Source organism: Jatropha curcas, chromosome 4 (genome assembly GCF_041381405.1).
Source record: "Jatropha curcas cultivar XTBG-Jc1 chromosome 4, XTBG_Jcur_1.0, whole genome shotgun sequence".
In the NCBI taxonomy this organism is placed as follows: domain Eukaryota; kingdom Viridiplantae; phylum Streptophyta; class Magnoliopsida; order Malpighiales; family Euphorbiaceae; genus Jatropha; species Jatropha curcas.
In genome coordinates, this window is record NC_143154.1 from 4,084,249 (window position 1) to 4,106,498 (window position 22,250).

The 22,250-nt window shown below is 32.0% G+C and overlaps 1 protein-coding gene and 2 pseudogenes across 4 annotated transcripts; all 3 read right to left on the minus strand.

Moving 5' to 3' along the window:
* Positions 1-572: 572 nt before the first annotated feature.
* LOC105634613 (G-protein coupled receptor) lies at positions 573-8,448 on the minus strand. 4 transcript variants are annotated; one of them, XM_012217492.4, is made up of 17 exons: positions 8,208-8,446; positions 8,013-8,104; positions 7,613-7,651; positions 7,454-7,510; positions 6,849-6,923; positions 5,966-6,031; positions 5,717-5,759; positions 4,948-4,993; positions 4,400-4,493; positions 4,196-4,248; positions 4,018-4,102; positions 3,820-3,922; positions 3,648-3,740; positions 3,143-3,209; positions 2,893-2,959; positions 2,722-2,775; positions 573-1,309 (listed from the first exon to the last, which is right to left on the minus strand). In XM_012217492.4, exons 1-17 carry the CDS (start codon positions 8,266-8,268, stop codon positions 1,163-1,165), a joined length of 1,242 nt encoding a protein of 413 aa, XP_012072882.1. In that variant the 5' UTR covers positions 8,269-8,446; the 3' UTR covers positions 573-1,162. The 4 variants fall into 4 exon arrangements, with proteins under 4 accessions (XP_012072882.1, XP_012072881.1, XP_020535134.1 ...); XM_012217491.4 differs by having other exon boundaries at positions 4,018-4,117; XM_020679475.3 differs by lacking the exon at positions 2,722-2,775 and having other exon boundaries at positions 4,018-4,117; positions 8,208-8,448.
* Positions 8,449-10,490: 2,042 nt separating this feature from the next.
* LOC149496718 (uncharacterized) lies at positions 10,491-11,040 on the minus strand (annotated as a pseudogene).
* Positions 11,041-11,046: 6 nt separating this feature from the next.
* LOC149496719 (uncharacterized) lies at positions 11,047-15,178 on the minus strand (annotated as a pseudogene).
* Between the last annotated feature and the right edge of the window lie 7,072 nt (positions 15,179-22,250).

Consider the following 22,250-nt stretch of genomic DNA (forward strand, 5'->3'; position numbering starts at 1 on the left):
AATTCATACAAAAAGCTTTTTAAAGTTGATCGTTAAAAAAAGAAATTTTATTGTCAAGCACAATAAAAGAAAATGATAATATTTTTTTCTAATCACTTGAGAAGAATCAAAGAAGGTCCATACAAAACATGCAAATTATGACTCTGAAGCTAACATCATTTTTTTATTTTGACTCTTCAACTTTTAAGTATATATTAATTAGTATTAGGGTTAGAGTATTTCACTAAATTATTTAGTTTTAGAAAGAAATCGGAGTTTTTTAATATTAAATTCTAAAAATATTTATTCAAATTTAATATTTTATAATTAAAATTGAAAATAAAAAAATAAAAAGGTAATATTTGAATTAGAATATACAATTTTCTATTTACTTTTCCATTCCATATTCTATATATCAATATTTTAAAATGTACATTATATTTTAAGTTCCGTATTCCAAATTGAAATTCGATTGGAAATGGTATTACTCCAAAACGATTTCCACCCCCAGCGAAAATGATTAAACCATCTCTGCTATAATTATATTTATTAACGTTAAATTAAAATTCAAATAACTCTTCCCTCAAAAAAAGTTCAAATAACTCAAATGAGCTTAAATTTAAAAAATCAAATTTACTAATTACTCCATACAATATAAAATATATTAAAAATTACATAAAATTTTAAATTCCAGCTGACTTATAGAATATTTATTAAATCCTCTCTCTCTCCCTCTCCCCCTCCCCCTGTCAAACACACAGAAAACACTTGTATGGGGAAAAAGAAAAAGAGATCATGAAAGAGGAAAAAGAAGTTTCCAAGCCTGTTCTCCTCTACAAACACGCATCTCCTTGTTCTGGAAAGATTCTTCACAGGCCAGTTATTGAACAATTCTATGGATTTTTTCTCCTTAATCCAAGCATACCATTAAAAGAAATTTAATTATGAGAGAGAGAGAGACGGCTCCCAATTTCAAAAACCTAATTATGAGAGTCACGGCTCCCAATTTCAAAAACCTAATTATGAGAGTGATGGCTCTTAAGCATCGAGTACTTTTGACAAATCTAGCTCATTGATTTGACTCGAGCTCTGTTATAACTATGTACTGTGCACAAACTCCATATTGTACCCTAATAACCAATTTGATGCTCATGAATCTGCAAAATTTCCTAAAAGATCAAATTTAAATTGAACCATATTTCTTTTCACTTGCTATCCATGTCCCTTGTGCCGAGGCAGACGGTCGTTCTTGTTCCCAAGAGGCTTCGGCTCGTGAATAACCGCTATTGAGGCCTTCTACTTGTCTGTACCCGTTCATTTCGCCGCTTGCCTATTTTTATAACAAATTCAAGCAATTAAGTGAAGGAAAACAGCTCAAACAGGGGTTATTTTAGAACTCAGACAACAGAAAACATTTAAATGGAGCTGAATAGCACTCGAAATTTAGGATACACATGTATCCTAACAAATGCCATGAAAAATGATGTTATTTTAGCAACTAGGAATAACCATTTCATAGGATGTAGAACAAACTAATTCCAGAACAATTTTCATGAGGCATATTTTGTAATTCATAGCTAGGGGCGGCCACGGTTCCGGTTTCAAAAAATTTGGAACCGGAACCAAATCGGAAACTGACGGTTCCGGTTATGGTTTGGAACCAAACGGTTACAGTTCTGGTTCTGGTTTCAGTTCTTTAACGGTTCCAAAACCGACGGTTTCGGTAGGTTCTCCGATCGATTTTCCGGTGAATCGCATAATTGTAAAATAAAAAAAGTAGAAAACATTTTTTCTTCAAAATTTAAAATTTAAAACTTTGTGAAATAATTTCTAAAAAAAATAGCCTTAAAAATTCAAAAATGCTTGAACTTAAAAGATTATATTGATCAGGAGTGAAATCGAAGATGTCGTTTTTAGAGATAAATGATTATTGTGTTTCTTCAATCTTTCCTTGCCCTTAGTGGAACTTAAGTTTCCTCTACTTGCCATTATAGGAAAATAATATGTAACTTGAAAAATTGAATAAAAAAAATTAGAGAAAATAATTAGAGATTGAAATTTGAAGAAATTAATTCACCATAATTTAGACAAATAATTGGAGATTGGACTTTGAAGAAATTATTTTGCAATATTTTGGACAATAATTTATGAATGAAAATTAGAGAGATTGTAATATAAAGAATAATATAAAGTAGAGAGAATAGAGATAATTGTGCGAGGGGATTGTAAATGTAACGAGGTGATTGTAAATGGAATGAGGTATTTATAATAAATCCAAAAAATTATTTTTCTACAAATACCATTGAAACTAGCTGTTTATAGTTATTAGAGAGGTAATTTGGGAATTTCACAAAACTATTTCAAAAATTAAAAAAAAAAAAAAAAAGCTGCTGGAACCGGCTGGAACCGCCAGCTCTAACCGTTTAACATAAAATTCAAAATCTACTTAGAACCGCAGAATCAAACCGTTAGTTCTAACCGGCTGGAAAAACCGTCGGTTCCGGACGGTTCCGGCCGGTTCTTGGAACCGCCGATTCACAGTTCCAAAAATGGTGGAACCAGAACCGAACCGTAGGCCACTGGTTCTGGTTCCCACCGGTTCGGAACCGACGGTTCCCGTTCCGAAAACCGTAATATGGCACCCCTATTCATAGCTCTATGCTATGCGCAGTACAAAATCAATCAATTTTTCGTTGTTAAAGATCAAATAATGTAATGTTAGAATGAGTTATCAAAACTCACAATTTCTAAACATGCAGATAGTATTGTCATGCCTGGCAATGCATCAATTCCTCGCTGCATTCAGATGAAATACCAAAAGAAAATTACGAGTGTACTTCTCATGGCAATGGAAGATATAATCAAAAGCTATAGAACTATTAATTGATGGTAAATAAAAGTAAGGAAGTCTACCAGGCGTTCAACGCGTGTCTTGTAGATGAACCCCGCACAACAAAGCACTGTTGATGAGACAAAGAATCTGCTCCAATTTGTTCAAACATCAAAATTCAGAATCAGTAAAAAGTTTATACGTAATCTGTAACATGTCAATTTGGATATTGCTGACACCATACGTTTCTGGTGCTTCAAATTTACAAAATAAATGATCACCAAGCAATTGAGAATAAATAAGATGAAAAAGAATAAGTCAAACTTGTCATACATGCAAGACACAATCCCAAATATAGCCCATCCCCGTCTAGAGTCTTCTTCTTCATCCTGACTGCGTTCTGCAAAATTTGGACAAGGCTGGGGTTTCAGCATAACTAGAAATTTAAGCAGAAAACACCAAACAACTGAAACCAAGGCAGGAGATGGTATGAAGTTTAGGTAGACAATGGTATCAAAACTTATTGGCACTGTTCCAACAAATCTCAGTATTACATTTCCTTGCCACATGTCAAATATAAGTGAAATGGCCAATTGGATTTAGGAGACCTTGGTAAGCTGAAGAGTATGTGGTATGCTTCTGAGTTCTGATATCAAGGCAAACTTCATATGCCAAAAAAGTTTGAGGCAATGAATACTATATAACTAAAACACTATGTCTCTCAGTTAAAGAACTTGTTATCATTATAAATGATTCTCTTTATTTCTTTCTTTTTTTTTTCTTTTTTTTTTTTTTGAGAGAACTGAATTTTTCCTCTGTGAAAGTTATGCAAGCTTACCACACATTTTCGAAAGAAAAAACTGAACAGGCTCATAGCCCTCTATTGGGATTGTGACATTAACTTCATAGGGTGCATCACGAACCTCCTGACCTTCAAAAGTTAAAACTCCAAGTTTAGAATTATTATTAATTAAATAGATATCAGTTAAATAACAAAGAGATAACCATACATCTCCAATCCACAACCAAAATTGTAGGTGACAAAGTTGTTGGAGGATTCCCAACTGCACCTGAACCTGACAACCTAACCTTTAGGCCTTCCTCTGGATAAACCTGAGAAGGCAGTAAATTAAGCAAAGATCAAAATGTATATAAAGTAGATACATTTGCAAATAGCAGGTTTTCCGTACATTGGACAGACTGAATACCTTAATAATGGGTGTTTGCACCAAGGTCGAGAGGGATGCAATTGCAGTCATGTAAAGGGCAACATGAGTTTGTTCAGTGCTGAAGCTGTCATATGGATAGCTAGTGCATAATTGAGAAATTTTAATATAATGAAAAATTATGGAAATTAAGAACTCCAACCAAAAGGAGAATGATTACCTAAAGTCCTGGTGGGACTTTTCATAACCAGGTTGGGTCATGCCATTGTAAACCTACAAGTTAATTTAAAACAAAACCTCAATAAATACCTTGTTCTTTAAAGGAAGGATGGAAAAAAAATGAAGTCTTAAACTAAAGCGCGTGCAACCAGGGAAAATTCCTATTATTCTCTTTTCTGTGTTTATAGAGGGGCAGGATTCTTACAATTTCCCATGATCGCGGATGAAAACCAACGGTGAAGCCCTCAAATACTCGTGGGCCACGTTTCTCACATGGAATAGCAAGTTCAACTAAAACTCTGAAAATAGGAAAAACAGCCATGTTCTTAGAGAAGAAAATGCAGTTGTACTACAGAAAAAGAACAATACCTGAAAAACAGCAATCTATTTGCAAAAAGCTACATGAAGAAAATGAAAACTAACAATTGTCTCCAAGGAAAAGAAATAATTTAGAGTGAAGTAATCCTGAAACTCTTGACCATCATATTTGACCATTTCTTTCCCAATTATTGACTCTGAATTAATTTTTCTCAGAGCAAGCATTTCCCATCAATAAGCTGCATTTCAGATGACTTTATACTAGACCCTTCTGCTACAGTGCTGTTTATATTCCACACATCTTTAGTATAAAGAAAATCCACTAATGGTATCATAGAGGTGGCTATCCACCAAGTATCAAGTAGAAAGTAACTCTAGCTACAGAGCAAAGACCAAATAATTCAGTATAAATTGTATTCAGGCACCGAATAAGACCTGCATTTTGATTCATATGTGACATTGCATATGCATCCGGATCCACCTGAGATCATAAAGTAAGGACAAATGAAACTGCTGTTTAATCACAGAGGAAATATTTTAGAATGCTAGGGAATGCAAACCATAGTCTCATCGGCACACTGAGTAATAAAAACAGTTAAAAAAAGAAGAAGAAAGAACTGAAGAAGTGATGGAATTAAAATAAATTATTCAAAACTTTAGAGTTCCTTAACCAAGATAAGTACTCTAGCAAGCTGGAGCTAAATTTTGATACCAATAGGTGTCCAAGCTTCACATCCAGCCATATCAAAACTCAGGGTCAATCAACCTGATGACTGTTTGACAAGCAACTCACTCAATAAAGCACAAGACAGCAGTAGAGTAATCACCAAAATTACTCTAGTTTTCCATATATGCACCAGATATTGAAATGCTTAAATTTGATGATTCTGATCATCCATTTGAATACTTTATGAATCAAAAAATGAATCCTAAGTGTGGATTAAGCTTATCCAAAGAATTATTCACCATAACCTTGACTTGCTCCTCCAACTTTTTATTTTCCACATGACTTCTAGGTGTCATAATTGTTATTTTATTCAATGAAACTGTTTAATCAATTCTGGTGCAAGCAACCAAGAAGAGAGTTAAAATAATTAAACAATTTTTAAAGCAATTCAGTGAATATTAAAATATATAACTTTGATCAATTCCTTTGGCATGAGAAACTGGGAACTGAAATTCAGAAAAAAAGGTATAGCCAGACCTGTGCATCGTTCATTTAAACAATTTCCACATATGATATCCACCTGAAATTGTAAAGAAAGAAATTTATATGACTTGCACAGATTCATGAGGGCAGCTGAAAGCATAGAACCTAAAGTAAAAAAATGGTTTAGAGATGTTTAAACGTCTAACAGAAGTGCTATTCTCTTTTCACTTATATCTTTATTAATATATAGTGAGAGAAAATGTTGGATTTTTCATCTAATAAAGTTTCGTCATAACAACTTACCTGAGCTGTACGTCCCAGTTTGTCATATGTAAGCTCACAGTTGGCCAGGTCACCATTGTAAAACCCCTAGACAAAGTGAAACAGAAAAATAGAGAAGATTGAGATAGTACTATTTAAAATTCTGGCTATCAAGAATACCATGATGAAGATTCAGAAAAGCCTATAAAACTCCAAAACTATAATTGAGCTCAGTAACCCTTCAAAATAAGTTTTGACTTCCTCTGTCCGAAACAAACATTAAAACTCCAATTTCTAAAAGGTCATGGATGAGAACTTTATGGCACAATGACAAAGAAACAAGAGAGATGACTAAGAGAGGTGGTCTTGAAACAAATTCTGTAGTAACAACATATTTGGATCTAGTTATGAGTCTTTTGTTCGAACTTAAAGATAGAATTAGGGTTCGTTAAGAGAGAATCAGGATCTCTTTGAACTCATTTGAGAGAACTCTACGATCTCTGAGTTTTTTCTTTGAAAAGACAATCTCTGTGCTTTGGGAACTCAGACCTTGGTTATTTTGTCTAGAATGAACTATTTTTGTGCTTAATGTAAATAAGATCGGCATGTTATTCCTTTTCTTTGCAAGAGTCTCAGCAGCCATTACAGAGGGCACAAAATAGATGGAGATCAATCTTTCCAAACACTAGACCAAATTTTCAATTAAAATTTTATTTTAAAAGCAAGAATTAGCGATTCATTTTCTTGTATTGTATTCTCTTCATCCTACTACTATCATTCATGGAAGGTTTCAAAAACTGTCAAATCTAAACAATTAATGTGACTTCGTAAACACTGACAATCCTGTGTCTGCTGCCGACATCGCCACATATAGTTTCACTTTCACAGTTAACAAGAGATTGCTTAAAGCCAAAATAATACTTACTTGATGAAAATCAGCACGTCCTGAACCAGCAACAAAATGGTTGAACTTATCAAATTGGCCAAAATCCACATATCCCTGTATAATAATGGAAAGCCTAGAGAATGTGAATCATACATGTGTCACATAAGAGACACATGATGTACGCAGTGATATAATGCTGTTCTGACCATATGAACAAAATGTATATAGCTTTAAAACTTGTGGCAGAGAGGATATGCAGTCTATCCTGGTGTTCACTATCAATTTTATATGGTCATAGAAAGTTACAGCAAAAATGCCACTTCCAAAATAACTGCATGAATTACTGGAAAAATGAACACTTCTATTTCGTGCAGATGTTGCTATGTCAAACACTAGAATCCTATCTATCCAATGAAAAAATTAATGTTCATGTTGTTATCAGACAAGAAAATTCTCATACAATAGAGAAAATTCACATTTCTTCATTAAAATAAAACAATCAAGAAAAGGAAAAGGAGCAGGATGGCAAAGTAATTGAGAACATGATGTTAGGCACTACCATTTGTGATCTTTAAAATAAAAAGGAAAGAAAAGGAAAAGGAGCACGATGGTATAGTACTTGAGAACATGGTGTTATGCACTACCATTTGTGATCTTTGCTCAACATCCTTGCAGAATCGAACCACTAAATCAACATTGTCCTGAATCAAGACACACATATAACATAATACCCTCTGTATAAAGATTCAAGGAATAAAGATTCAAGAATAGATCAGTTAATAAAGCAAAAGAAAAACATTTACCTTCCCTTCATACTCAAAATGTTGCCCAATCCACCCGCTCTAAATAACAAACTTAAGAGGAAAACATTTTCAACAAAAATCCAACTGAAACATACAAAGCAGCAAACACTGAAATATGTGTCCTTGTGTGTGTGTGTGTGTGTGTGTATCCATTTCAGCTCTAATACACTGGAATTAAGCTGAAGGAGAACTAGAGATCATGATTCTAATCAACAAGTGAGTGCAAACCCAGTCTACATTGCAATATTGAGAATTATTTCGACAATTCAATTGAAAAAAATATCCTCAAGGGTAAAATACCAGATGCAATTTTAAATTTCACTCCAATTTCAAAATCTAAAAGCTGATATCTTTAAATATTTATTGCATAATCTAAGAACCCATAACGATTTCAGGATACAAAGTCTACGAGTCGACTGGAATTATCAATAGCATAGCAGCTCGAACGCGGTACAGCAATTGAGGCAGTCCCAAGAGCGTGTATAATAACAACTGGAAAACAAATTTGAAAAGAAAAATCAAGAAATCATATACCATTAGACAAGAAGAAAGAAACGCACAGCGAGTTTAACAAATGATCTAAATGGTAAATTACCTGCGATTAATATCCAGAAGCTATGTAACCAATCCATAAAACCGGATGTTTGCCTCTGCATTACTTCAATTTTGTACGGAACAACTTGGGGTTTTAGAGAGAGAGAGGGAGGGAAAGAGTTTCAAGGGATTATTTGATAGAAAGAAATGAAATGTTGCTTGAGGCTTCACGGAGGGGAAGAGTATTCTACAGTGACAAACGAACTATTTCTGGCCTTGTAGACTACGCAGTATTATTGGATTATTTTTAAATAACAAAATATTGGAAAAAAGATTGATAACGGTATTTGGTTTGGTTTATGTATTTATTTATTCATTTATTTAAATAATTGCAATTTTGATGTATAGACCTTGAAAATTTTCTATTTTGAAAATTCTTAATTTTTAACTATTGAATGTGTTTTCCATATGTGGACATATGCTTATTAGGTGTCAAATGGGATTCCACGTAGATTGCCAGATGGATTAAAAATTCAGACGACGCGGAATAATCCTAATACCCTCCTCTATCTTCCTCTCCTCTCCCTTTGTGCAATCTAAGAATTTGAAATGGTGCTGCTCACTTTCTTTCGTTGGAATTGTTGTCATTGTAGCTGCACATAAAATTTCAACAAAATGAGCAAATAACATACCAAAATGTTTGTTACAATGCAAGGATCATAGATATGATATCGAGTTTTCACATACTTTGAATAATGTCGCTAAAATCGGCTAAATAACATTCGATCATTCACTCATTTTGGGTATTTTGATTCCGGTCATGAAATTAGAAATTGATATACTTAAATTATATATTAGGTGAAGATAAGTCAAATTATACTTAGTTCGAGCTTTGATTTAATCGAATAACAATGATCCTAACTGAAGAAAGTGAAAAGAAAAACTGTAAAATCTGTGCTGCTTCAATCTACTCTTATAGGAACCAATCAACCAAAAAAAAAGGTTGAATTATGACTTATCAATGAAGGAAAAGTGATTTGATGCCAGCCTTGCCCACTGAAACTTGTCGGAGGGCGGAAAAACCAAATCTTGAAGATGATCCATTAACTCATTTCTCTTATTCTCGTTGTTGTCATTAATGTCGCTGTCATCTTCCTCATCAACATGAGAACCCCTTTGTCTCCTTAAACCTATTCCATCTCTCTTAAAGCCTAACTTCATCCCTGTATCTCCATTTTTTTTTTTCTTAAGTCGATATTGCTAACTTTCTTTCTCAAGAAAAATGACTTTCTTCTCATCTCTATTGCTTGGTTACCTATGAATTCCTCGAAAATGAATCAACTTGGCCTTTAGGTCTCCTCTTATCTAGTTGGCCAAAATCGTGTAAGATATCATTCTTTTCCTCTTCATTGAAAAGTCCTTCTATCTTTATCTCTTTTCCTTCCTCTTTCTCTATTTCTACCTTAGTCTTTATTCTTATTTCTTTTACTCTGACTCTATCATGAGGCATATCAGAATATAACTCATCATCCGTGACTCAATGACTCATGGGTTTGAAAATCTTTTCCCTCATTTATTTATTCTCAATTGGAAAGAGAAAGGGATATGGCCTTGAGATAGAGGGAGGGGCTTATAGTTAATTCATGTAAATAATATTTTTAATCCACATGGAACCTTATTTGGCACCTAATAAATAAAAAATATATATAAACAAGTGGGACCCAATCATCCCACAGGAATTTCAATTGTCTATATATACAAAATACACTCAATTGTTAAAAAATTAAGAGTTTATTCACCAAATAATTAACTTTTTTTATCCATACATCGAAATATAAAATTTTGCAAAGTTCATACACCAAAATTGCAATTATCCTTTTGTTTTTTATTCATTTAGAAACTCGGACTACTCAATGCTAAATTGATGAAAACTCTAATTTCCGAGAGATCTTCAACTTGAGAACTTTCACTCTCCATATAGTTGGAAAGACCAACTAGACCATATCTGTAAGAACAAAAGTGAGGCCCTCGCAAAATTTTCATTATGTACATCCAAATCTGTTTAAAAATTTTGATTCCCACACTTATCCCAGACCCATTTAAAATAACTTTTAAAATATCTAACCTAAACCCATTTAAAATTTTAATACTCACACCCATTCGACACCCGTTTAAATAAACCCAAACCTACTTTAAATGGATTGGAGTGGGTAACATTGACATAGCCATGAAATTTAATGTAGGGGGTCCAACTAAAATATATACTTCATAAAAATCACATACAAAAAATAAATATAAGCAACAAGAATTCCCTAAAAATAGAAAATAATTTGTTACAATTAAATCACAATAATCCTCATCTATTTACCATTGATTGAAATCTATTTATAATAACTTCATTGTCAATATTTGTAAATTAACGACAATTTGACCGACAAATAAATCAAAGAAAAAATAATATGTTTTCTTGTAGCAATCATTTTCTTAGCAAGACCTCCAATTCCACTCACTTTAGAAAAATTTTTATCCATATGCATATCGAAGCTAAAGTTTTCAAGTTGAGATTCAAGTTCAATTAAAGCAACAAGAGAAAATTCAAATGGATAAAATTTTGCAAATTCAATCAATTTGCTCATGTCAAATGCAGAAAGTGAGTCTTTGGGATCAAAACATGTCATACATAAAAGCAAATTTGTATTAACTTCATCAAATTGATTATTAAGTTCTTAAAACTGCATATTAATCACTGAATAATATAACTCAACACGATAATGATGAAGATTTGTCATTTCTTCACTTCTATGCTTTGATCTTCCTCTAGCTATATAGACATGCATCATATCTATTACACTTATATCGTATTTACCACAAAACTCCAACACCTCAAGTAATTAAGATTCCTAATTCATTGTAGAAAAAGTTCTTTCTATTGTGGCTGTAGCAACTAGCAAAATTAACGACAATTTGACTAACAAATACATCAAAGGAAAAACAATATACTTTCTTACAGCGACCATTTTCTTCGCAAGACCTCCAATTCCATTCACTTTAAAAATTTTTTTATCTATATGCATATCGAAGATAAAGTGTTCAAGTTGAGATTTAAGTTCAATTAAAGCAACAAAAGAAAATTCAAAAGGATAAAATTTTGCAAGTTCAATCAATTTGCTCATATCAAATGTAGACAATGAGTCTTTTGGATCAAAACATGCTATACATAAAAGCAAATTTGTATTAACTTCATTAAATTGATTATTTAGTTCTTAAAACTGCATATCACTTACTGAATAATATAGCTCAACACGATAATGATGAAGATTTATCATTTCTTCACTTCTACGCTTTGATCTTCCTCTAGCTACATAGACATCTATCTAGGCATGGCCACCGGTTCAGTTCTAACCGGAATCGAACCGTACTGTAGACGAACCGGAACCAGCGAATCAAAATTTTAAACTGGAACTGGTGGTTCAAAGCGGTTAAGATTCATGTGAATATTAAAATATGAACCTGAATCGGCGGTCAACCGACGATTCCAGTCCAGTTCGAACCAGATGCACAAATAAAATTGTAGCTTAAAATTTTTTATAAACAAATTTATATCACTTGATTTGATTGTAGATAATTTGATTTATGGTGAAGAGAAGTACACAATGGTATATAATTTATAAAAAGTTGTGAAAAAAGTACATATGATTTGACTTAATTTGTACAAAAAATGATACATGAATAGTTGATTTGAAAAAAAAAAAAACTTTAAAGTGTATGGAAAAAGAGTTACATTCAATTCAAATAGTGCAACAGGTAGTTTTTTTATATGATAGGTCACTTTTATTTTTTTATTTTTAGTAAATAAATTTTATTCATTTTTAATCAATTACTTATTTATTATAATTTACTAAATTATCCAAAAATATAGTTGTTATTTTTCTATTATAAGCTACAATTTGGGAAACTAATCAATGAAAAATATGTATAAATATGATGAGTTCATGATTTTTTTTTTCACAACTAATTATATCCTAACTTTCCTCTTATTCTCAATCAAAATTCTCTCAAATTTCCATGGTTCATTACTTTTTCTATTGCTTTATTTTCCTTAGTATTGGAATTATCTATTGTTTATTTTTTATTTTCCTACATCCAATTCTAAATTCCTTCTCTAATCTCAATTTTTCTATTCATAAATTTACTTCATTTGAATTTTTTTAATAATTTTCTTAATATTTGAAATAATAATTTCCAACTCATTCCATTAATTTCATATTCTATTTATTCATTTTGTTTCCATAATTCCATTTAAAAACATGAAACACAATTCACAAAGCTCTAAGAGAAAGAGAATTGCTCAAAGCGTGGAAGATATTGATTCAAATGATCCATTAATTAATTTTTCACCACAATTTAATGATGAAGTTCAATACAAACTCTAGTTGAGGAACGTTATATTTGTCATCATCCACCATAAGAAGCAACATCTCCTAATATTTCAATAAGTAAACCATCAAAATCAGATATTTTCAAGAAGCACTTTGCAAAAATTATTCAAGATAACGGAGAAATCAATGCGATTTAATGTAATTATTGCAAAAAAGAATATGCATTCAAGTTTGGAGGAGGCTATGGCACCCTCAATAGTAATTTAAAATCACACCATCCAAGTGAGGTAGAAATGGATCTAACTCAAACTCAATTATCGTCATCAAGGTATGGTTATCCTAACACTCCTCTATTTAAATATAATGATGAAACTAATAAAATTGAAATGGCTAAAATGGTTTCTATGGAATGATTATCTTTTTCATTTGGTGAAAAAATTGGATTTAATAACTATTGTAAAAAAACATTAAATCCTTTAGCAAAAACGATACCTAGGAATATACTTCAAAGGACTATCTTATCTATTTATTTAAAAGAAAAATAAATTATAAAAAATGTATTTGCAAATTTTGATGGTAAAATTGCTATTTATTGTGATATTTGGTGTGATGCATGGCAAACTCATTCTTATATGAGTTTTAATTTCCATTGGATTGACAATGAATGAAAAATTCAAAAAAGAATTATTGCACTTAGAGTTTTTGATGACTCTCACACGGCCCATAATATTTTTACCATGTTATATATTATTTTAGAAGAATATGGTTTAACTAAAAAAATTTTTACAATTGGTTTTGATAATGCTAGTGCAAATACGGCGTCAGTAAATGAATTAAAAACTCTTTGTCAACCCAAATTTGATGGATAATTTTTTCACATTGGATGTGCATGCTATATTTTAAATTTATGCATTCAAGATGCATTAACAATATTAAATGTATTTTTACATCTAATAAAAAATGCTTTAAATCATTTATGGACACAAGGATATATCAGAAAAAAATTTAAAAATTTTTGTCAGCTCTATGGGAAAAAATATAAAAAATTTTCAAGAGATATTCTCACGAGGTGGAATTCAACTTATAAAATGTTAAATGAGTCTTATGAATATAAAGATATTCTTTCATTTATGCAATTGCATGCATAACATTTTCAACTTTATCCAATCAATTGGACTATTTGTAAAAAAATATTAGATATTTTGCAAGTTTTTGAAAATTGTACAAGAATTTTTAGTGGTATTTATTATCCTACTTCCCATTTATTTCCATTTTTTTGTTTGGCCATAAGCAATAGCATAATTGAAAATGAAAATGATGATGATTTACAAGAATGTATATTCATGATGAACACTAGATGGTAAAAATATTATACTGCAATTCCTTATCTAAATTTAGTTGCATTTTTTCTTTGTCTTAGATTTAAGTTAGTTGCATTACAAGAATTTTTTCGTCTTTATTATGGATATTTTAATATTGAAGTAGATTATTTTTCTCTTACTAATAATAATTTAAGGTATGTTCGTCAATTGTATGATGAGTATTCTAAATCAGTGTCTCCCCCTTCCTCAAGTATCACATCCACAAACTACACAATTTGCTAAATTTCATCCTACACAATTTACTTTCATGCAAAATATTTCAAAAAAACCAAGGGAGAGTACACATTCATACACAGAAATTGAGACATATATTAGCACAAATTTTGAGTTTTTAGGTGGTGATACGGATGAAGACCCAACAAAATTTGACATTTTGGATTGGTGCAAAAAACATACAAATCGCTTTCCAGTCTTAGCTTCAATTGCAAAAGATATTCTTGCTTGTCCAATTTCTACTGTTGCAGTGGAACAAGCTTTTAGTATGGGTGGACAAATTTTAGATCCAACATGGTCAAGATTATCGCCAAATAATTTGGAAATGCAAGCATGCGTTAACGATTAGACTAGAGTGGCGTTGAGAACTCAAGACCAACAAAATTCAAGCGATGATGATGATTCTGGCTCATCAACAGTAACTAGTGGTACCGATGACTAAAATTAATAGTAATAATTGAGAGGTTATTTTCCATTATAATAAAAAAAAAGAACTATGTGGGCTTTGATTTCCTCTAATTCCCAAGATGATACGTAGGCAATTAAATTAAAATTTTTCAATTTTAATTTAATTCAAGCCCAAAATAAAAAAATTTTAGATGCTCTTCAATTAATTAAGGAAGAAAATACTGTAAATAAGCCTGATTTGTAACAAATCTATGTTTTATAAAGGGTTTGACAAGATACCTTTATTAGTAGGATTTAGTGCTTGCATGGTTGTTGAAGTTAGGCTGAAAATTTTTTGCTTGTCCTCAGTCTGACACTAAAGGATTTCGATGAGATCTGTGTACCCTATTCCAATCATGAGATCTATAATCTTGATTGTTACTTTTATGTGTTTCAAACTGAACCAAATTAGGGTTAGAATAACCTTGAGCCATGCTTCTCACAAAAGATTTAACCTCAGGATTTAATCTCAGGAATTCAAGACATAATGTAAGGGCATTCATGGGCAAAGTGTCCTTGTTTACACTTGTAACATATATTAGAGCCAAACCTACAGGGACCTCGATGACTAGCCCTACACATGCCACAAGTAACCTTCCTTGAGCTAACATTACTACCTCTAAACATAACTCCACTTAAGGAGCCTTCAAAGTACCTTTTTTGCTTCTTACTTAATCTAGTTTTTCCTCCCTCTTTGTAAGGTTCTTACTCTTGTCTATATGGTTAGGGTTGTGGGATTGAGTGTCTATTGTATAAAGCCTACCAAAATTTAGTACATTACTACCTCCTTGTTTAGTTGTAGCTCTGCCTCCTTTCTCCCTAGGAATTACTCCATCTATTATCAACTAAGCTTCCATTTGTCTGGCAGCATCAACTATACCATTAAAATTCATATTCTTTGCAGAGAATAATGAAATATAATGATAGTTTAGCCCACTTATAAATCAATGTATTTTTATGCCCTCATCAAGCACAGACTCGGTGGCATATCGACTTAACTCATTGAATTTGCTTGCATAATCATCGACTGTCATTTCACCTTAAGTTAAAGATTCAAATTCTAATGCTTTTGCCCTTCTCAAACCTTCTGGAAGGAACCTATTGATGAATAATATAGAGAATTGTTGCCAAGTCATTCTTGTCATATTAGGTTTCATATAATCTCGAACTGAATTCTCGCTATTCCAGTCATCCTACGACTAGCGAGCTGGATTGATCTCGTATCCGAGCAACCTAATTCTGAACAAAGATCTTTAATTTCTTCTAAGAAGGCTCTAGCAACTTCTGTTCCTGTAAACATTGGGGGCTTTAACTTTAGAAACCTTTCCATAGGAACCTCATTACTTTGACTAGGTCCTATGCCTCTAAAGGCATTTTGTGAATGGGGTGATTGGAGTTGTTGTGCTTGAAGCATTTGTTGTTGTCGAACTAACACTTGTGTCATGGTTTCTATAGCTTATTGTACCCCAGCCATAAAAGTGATGACATTTAAAGGGTCTCCTAGTGAACTAGGGTTGGTTTGAGTATGCAAATTTGTGGTTCCTTATCTTCTTACACCCTTAGTTGTCCTACCACTGTGTTTTCTAGTTGGTGTGGAAGGGCCAACATTTGTTTAATTTGGAGCTTCTTGCTCCTCATTTGCTAGAGTTTGGCGTCTAGGATTCACCATGCTAAAACAAAAGTTAAGCCTTATCAAAATACTAATAGAACAAACAAATAAATAAGAGTCATATAATTTGAACACCCAAGTCTAGATCATATTATACTTCATGTTCAACTATGTTTCTATGAATTTACCTTATTGGTTCTAATAAGGTAATCCAATTCTATATGTTGTTTAATCTCCTTTAAATTATAGGCATGAGAATTTTCCACTTTTAATAAAATAAAAAGTCTTATCATTTGGTACCTATTGTTTAGAAAGGGTAATCTATTAATTTGGTCTGAGACACAACACTTTCTAGAATGGAGTATTATGGGTGATTTGGCCATTACACCACTTTCCATTAACATCATGTCTCCAAACCAAAAGATAGACTATTGCTCAAATACAATAAATATGTATGGACTCCAATCCTCTTTAATGTTAGATGCATCCACCCACACAAGAGTTAAGGTCAAATCAGAAAACATAATCTTCTATTGGTTAAGGCCGATCCCAACACAACGAAATTGTCATACAATCAAGAAACACAATTTCACAATTTTTTTTTTTTGACATTTTCCATATTCCATGTTATATCATTCAAAGGAGAAAACAAGGAGCAGTTTTTTTTTTTTAAAGAAAGGATTCCTAATTTTGCAATTACTTTCCTAAGAAATTGATCTATTGCTCAGATACCATCTTTGTCACGACTCGTCTCCATGGGTTGGACCGGCACAAGAACTTGGAAAAGCATAAGGCATCCAAAGCTCGTAATAAGCCTTACCTATCCATTATCACTTCTAGGTCCAATATTATATAAAGTTCAAATTTGATCAAGAACACATAAAATATGAATTTATAATTATTTGAAACAAGTTCAAAGTTTACAGTAATTGCGAAATTTGTCTATTACTTATATACACAAGAATTCTTCTAAAATAAGGGGTGAAACTGGTCTAGAGGGATCCGAAGCAAATGATAGAGGAATCTAATGACCTGAAAAAAAAAATGAGGCAGGGGTGAGTGCCTCAGCTTAATGAATAGTAATAAGCATTATAAATACCGTACACAATCACGCAAATGATTTCATTAAATTTTTAAAATGTCACACACTTGAGTCACACAAAGTCACCTAGTATAGCAATACAGTTTAATATAGACACAAATGGAAACAAGCTGGTATAAACCTTAAAGCATAAAATTATATTTATTGAAGATACATTCAAAAAGTAGAGCTTTCGAACATTCTATTATCTTATATTTCACTAAGGCGGATCACACATTATAATAGTTTCTTTTTCTCTTATTTTTTTCTCTATTCATCATGTTTCACGATAGAGGAGCCCATCCCTTAATCGGGGCATGAGGAGTCCATCCCCCATTACGGACTGAGGAGCTTATCCCGCGAATATGAGCGGAGGAGTCGATCCCCATACGGCCAAGATACCATTAATTCATGTAGTTCTATCATCATATTCCATGTCTCTTCTCTTTTTCCTTTATTGTTTAAAACACATAATGAAAGTTCCACACTCATAGCACATTCCATCCAAACATATTCGCATCATCAAGGCAGCACAATAAACACAACAAGCACGAAAATTGCATCACTAGGCACCAATAATCCAAATTCAAATATTACAGTAATTAGAGGTAATATCGATCAAAATAATTGCGTAACAAAAAATGCAAATTTGACTCACTGTCCTATCCAGCAAAATTGAGTAAACAAGCAATATTCAATGATTCAAGAAAAAGTAATTAAACAATACTAAGCATAAGTTTCATCTCAATTAATTGGCAAAAGAAACGCAAATAGAATACATGATTGAGGTATGAATAATACTTAACACTACTCAGTTCAAGCAATAGTTATCCTTCTCTAAGAATCAAAGTAGTCATTAATCAAAATATCACAATTTTAATGCACATATCAATATATATTCACACAGCCCATCCGTCGAGCAATCAAACTTCTCATTTACAAATCATTCTCATTTGCCATAATCCTTTTTCTATTCGCTATAATCATAGGTTAAATATTTTAATTCCAGGATGAAATTCTCCACATCTCATATCCACAATACACATCACTCAATCACATAAACATTATCAAGCCAAGCAAAAATCTTAACAAGGCGCAACAACTGCCTTATCAAGCATTAACAACCAATCTCAAGTTAACAAGTAATCGAAAGGAATAACTATCTGGATAACAAAATATCCACTTAATAATAATAAATGCAAATTTAACTCAACATTTAATCCGATTAGAGTAAGCAAAACACGTATAACGTTTAATATAAAATTTCAAGATGAATCTCTGACATATAATAAATACTTCACTGAAATCACTAACAATTTATTCACAACAAATGTTCTTTTATATTTAAAGCCATTAAGAAGAATAGATCACTTATAAGAATGCATGATTTAGGTATAGATAATACTTAATACTACTCACAGTACTATGGAACGGTAACGACTCTAGTTCCAATTTTGGTCCTATAGGAGTTGAAGAGTCTGGGCAACCTTAGCAAAAGAAATTGCCAGAGTAGCTCACTGTCATCGGAAAATCGAGGGACAGTGGGCTCTCGGAGGAGAAAGCTCCGACATGCGATGCAGGGAGCTTTGCTCGTCGAAGAGAAAGCCAGAAGCTCAGTTACCGGCGTCTAGAGTTCCGATTGCTACCTAGCTTCCGTCGAACGGTGTCCGGAAACCGATTGGGGAAGAGGCATCGGGGAAGAAAGAAAATAAAGAAAATACAAGAAAATAAAAAAAATAAAGAAAAAAAATAGAAATGTGGGGGTTTCATGCGTGTATTTGGGTAGCTTAGGTTCTTCTTCCTTTTTTTATATTATTACTATTATTATAAATCATGTCTTGACTTTTGTGAACTTCCTTAGGAAGTTGGTTTGGTTTCTTCTAGAAAAGGATATGGGATATTTCGTTTTCATTTGATTTGCTTGAATCGACCCTATTAAAATGGTTTGATTTAAGGGACAATTTTTTTGTTTAGATATTAAATAAATAAAAATATTAAAATAAAAATATAGTGGCAAGCCAATATAAATAAATAGGGCTTAAAGAGTCCTTGCCCTCTCAATATAAAAAAAAAAATCAATTTTTAGAGTTAACAAAAATTGAAAAAATAATTTATTTTGGTCCCTCATTAATCAAAATTATAGTTTGAGCTCCTAATTCTTTCATTATAAAAATGATAATATAGTTTATTTTATCATTTTACTCTTTATATGTGGACTTTCATTTTATGTCTATTAATGTGAAATGAAGATGATGAAAACTAGTGTGTCTTTGTTTTATACAATGTTAAGTGAAGAGTTCACTGTCGCATAAATAAATAAATGAACGTGGAATATTGTTGAGTTGAATTTGATACTCCTTTCATCCTAAAATATAAATTATTTAAAGTTTTTATATGAGATTGAGGTTTTTTTTTTTGTTCAAGATTAAGAAAAAATTTAATTTTCCTAAATTATAACATAAAAACGGTAATTTAACTAAATTATTCTTTATATCAAAATCAAAAGTATCTTGTAAAAATAGTTATTGCATTTAATATAAATAAGGATAAATTGGAAAAAAAATCATTTACTATTATTTAAAGTACTCGACATCACTTATATTTTTCAGACAAAAGAAGTAATATGCAAGTACATAGTTGCTTTAAATATTTTTATTAGAAAAGTATTATTTATCAAATTTAGCTTATGTTATTTCAAACGAAAAATATAAGGGGCAGTGAGGGGCAGTGAGGCAAATGTCATATTCAAGGTTTCAGTTTTTAGTAAATATCATAAAATATCAAATATTAAGAAACTAACACATTTGGTCAAAAATAAAATAAAAATACCCAAAATACCTCAAACAACATGAAACTAAGAGATTTGGTAAAAAAGAAAATGCTGAAAAAAAAGAAAACGCTGAAAAAAAAGGAAATGCGGAAAAAAAAGAATCCCTGAAAAAGAAAAATAAACACAAAGAGCAAATCCCTATACAACTTATGTGATTCAACAACAAGGATGGCAACCGGTGACGACAACCACGACGGTAAATACGATATATATGGTTTATATACTGTATTAATAAATACAATACATATATATATATATATATATATATATATATATATATATATATATATATATATATATACACACACACACACACATTGTATCAGTAAATACTGTAAATCAATTAAATACATAATAGACATATATATACACAACTAATACGTTAGATCAAACCAAGTAAATATGATGTGCATCTATATACTGTATTAGTAAATACGGCGTGTGTGTGTATATATATACTATGTCAATAAATACTGTAAAATCAATTTTATATATATACATTGTATCAATATCAATTCAAACAGAATCGAGAATTCTATCTTGTCTCTATAGAGTATAAATACATGGTTGTGATAGTTTTTTAGCAAGCTGCTGATACGCTCATACAAAAATGAAGTCACAGAAGAGAAATAGAATCTAAAAAATAAAAAGAAACTTTGGAACAACAACAATAATGAGAAGAACAACTGGCGGCTGAAAATAACAAAAGCAAAAGGAGAAATAACGATAAGAAAATAATAGACGGCTGAAAATAGCAAGCTGTTGATATGCTCATATAAGATTTCAGAGATTAATTTGGGTTTTGAGATTAATTCTATTTCTGCTATACACCTCTTTAAGTAGAGGGAGCTGTTACAATATGATAAGCATAGGCAAAAGAAGATAAGTACACAACAAATATAACTTAGCTATACAAACAGAATTATAAACAGAATAAAACTTATCTTATCCGTGTGGCTTAATACTCCCCCGCAAGATTGTGTTCCCACAACGAACACCAATCTTGTATCAATTCGTAACAAATATTGTTTTCGACAGTGCCTTTGTTAACAAATCCGCTAGCTGATCTTTAGAAGATACATGGGCTACTCGAATCGTGCCTTTCTGAACCAAATCTCGAACAAAATGGATATCATTCTCTATATGCTTTATCTTAGAATGATACACTGGATTTTGACAAGCATAGGTTGCCGAAACATTATCACAATATAACACTGGACATTTAATCGACTCATTTAAACACCCTAACTCAGTTAATAACGACTGGACCCAAATAATTTCAGAAGTTGCCGCTGCCGCTGCTCTATATTCGGCCTCTGTTGATGATCGGGCAATAGATTTTTGCTTCCTAGAGGACCAAGAAATAGGAACTGATCCTAAATATAAAACAAACCCAGTCGTTGATGTTCGATCAGCCGGATCTCCTGCCCAATCCGCATCTGAAAATGCATGAAATTTTAAAGAAGTTTGATTGGATATTAAAATTCCATGATCTAGCGTGGACTTCAAATATCGCATCAAGCGCTTGAGCATGTCCCAATGTTGTGCAGTCGGTTTCTACATAAATTGCGATAATTTATTTACTGAATAACATATATCCGGGCGCGTCTAGGTCAGATATTGTAGAGCGCCTACCAATTTCTTAAAACCAGTAGCATCAACAACTAATCTGCTATCATCATTTTTAACCAGATGTGCTGCTATGGCAACGGGAGTCCTTACTGGCTTAGAACCTTCCATTTTTGCTGCCGCTAATAACCTGGTGATATAGTGGTGTTGAGAAAGAAATAGACCATCTTTATAATGATGAATATCAATCCCCAAAAACAAATGTATAGGCTGTGGCTTCTTGAGTGAAAAACAAGAAGCAAGTTCTTTCTCAAACATCCGAATAAAATCACTGCTATTTCCAGTAATAAGCAGATCATCAACATATACTAAGAAATAGCAAGTCACTCCATCTTTACAATATAGAAACAAAGAATGATCACACTTAGATTGAACAAACCCAAAATCCAAAGCACACTTACGCAAGGCTTGATACCAAGCACGAGGAGCTTGTCGAAGTCCATACATCGCCTTCACCAATTTACAAACAAATGTCGGTTTCGAACTATCAACAAATCTGGGTGGCTGCTGCATATAAACTTCCTCCTATAAAGG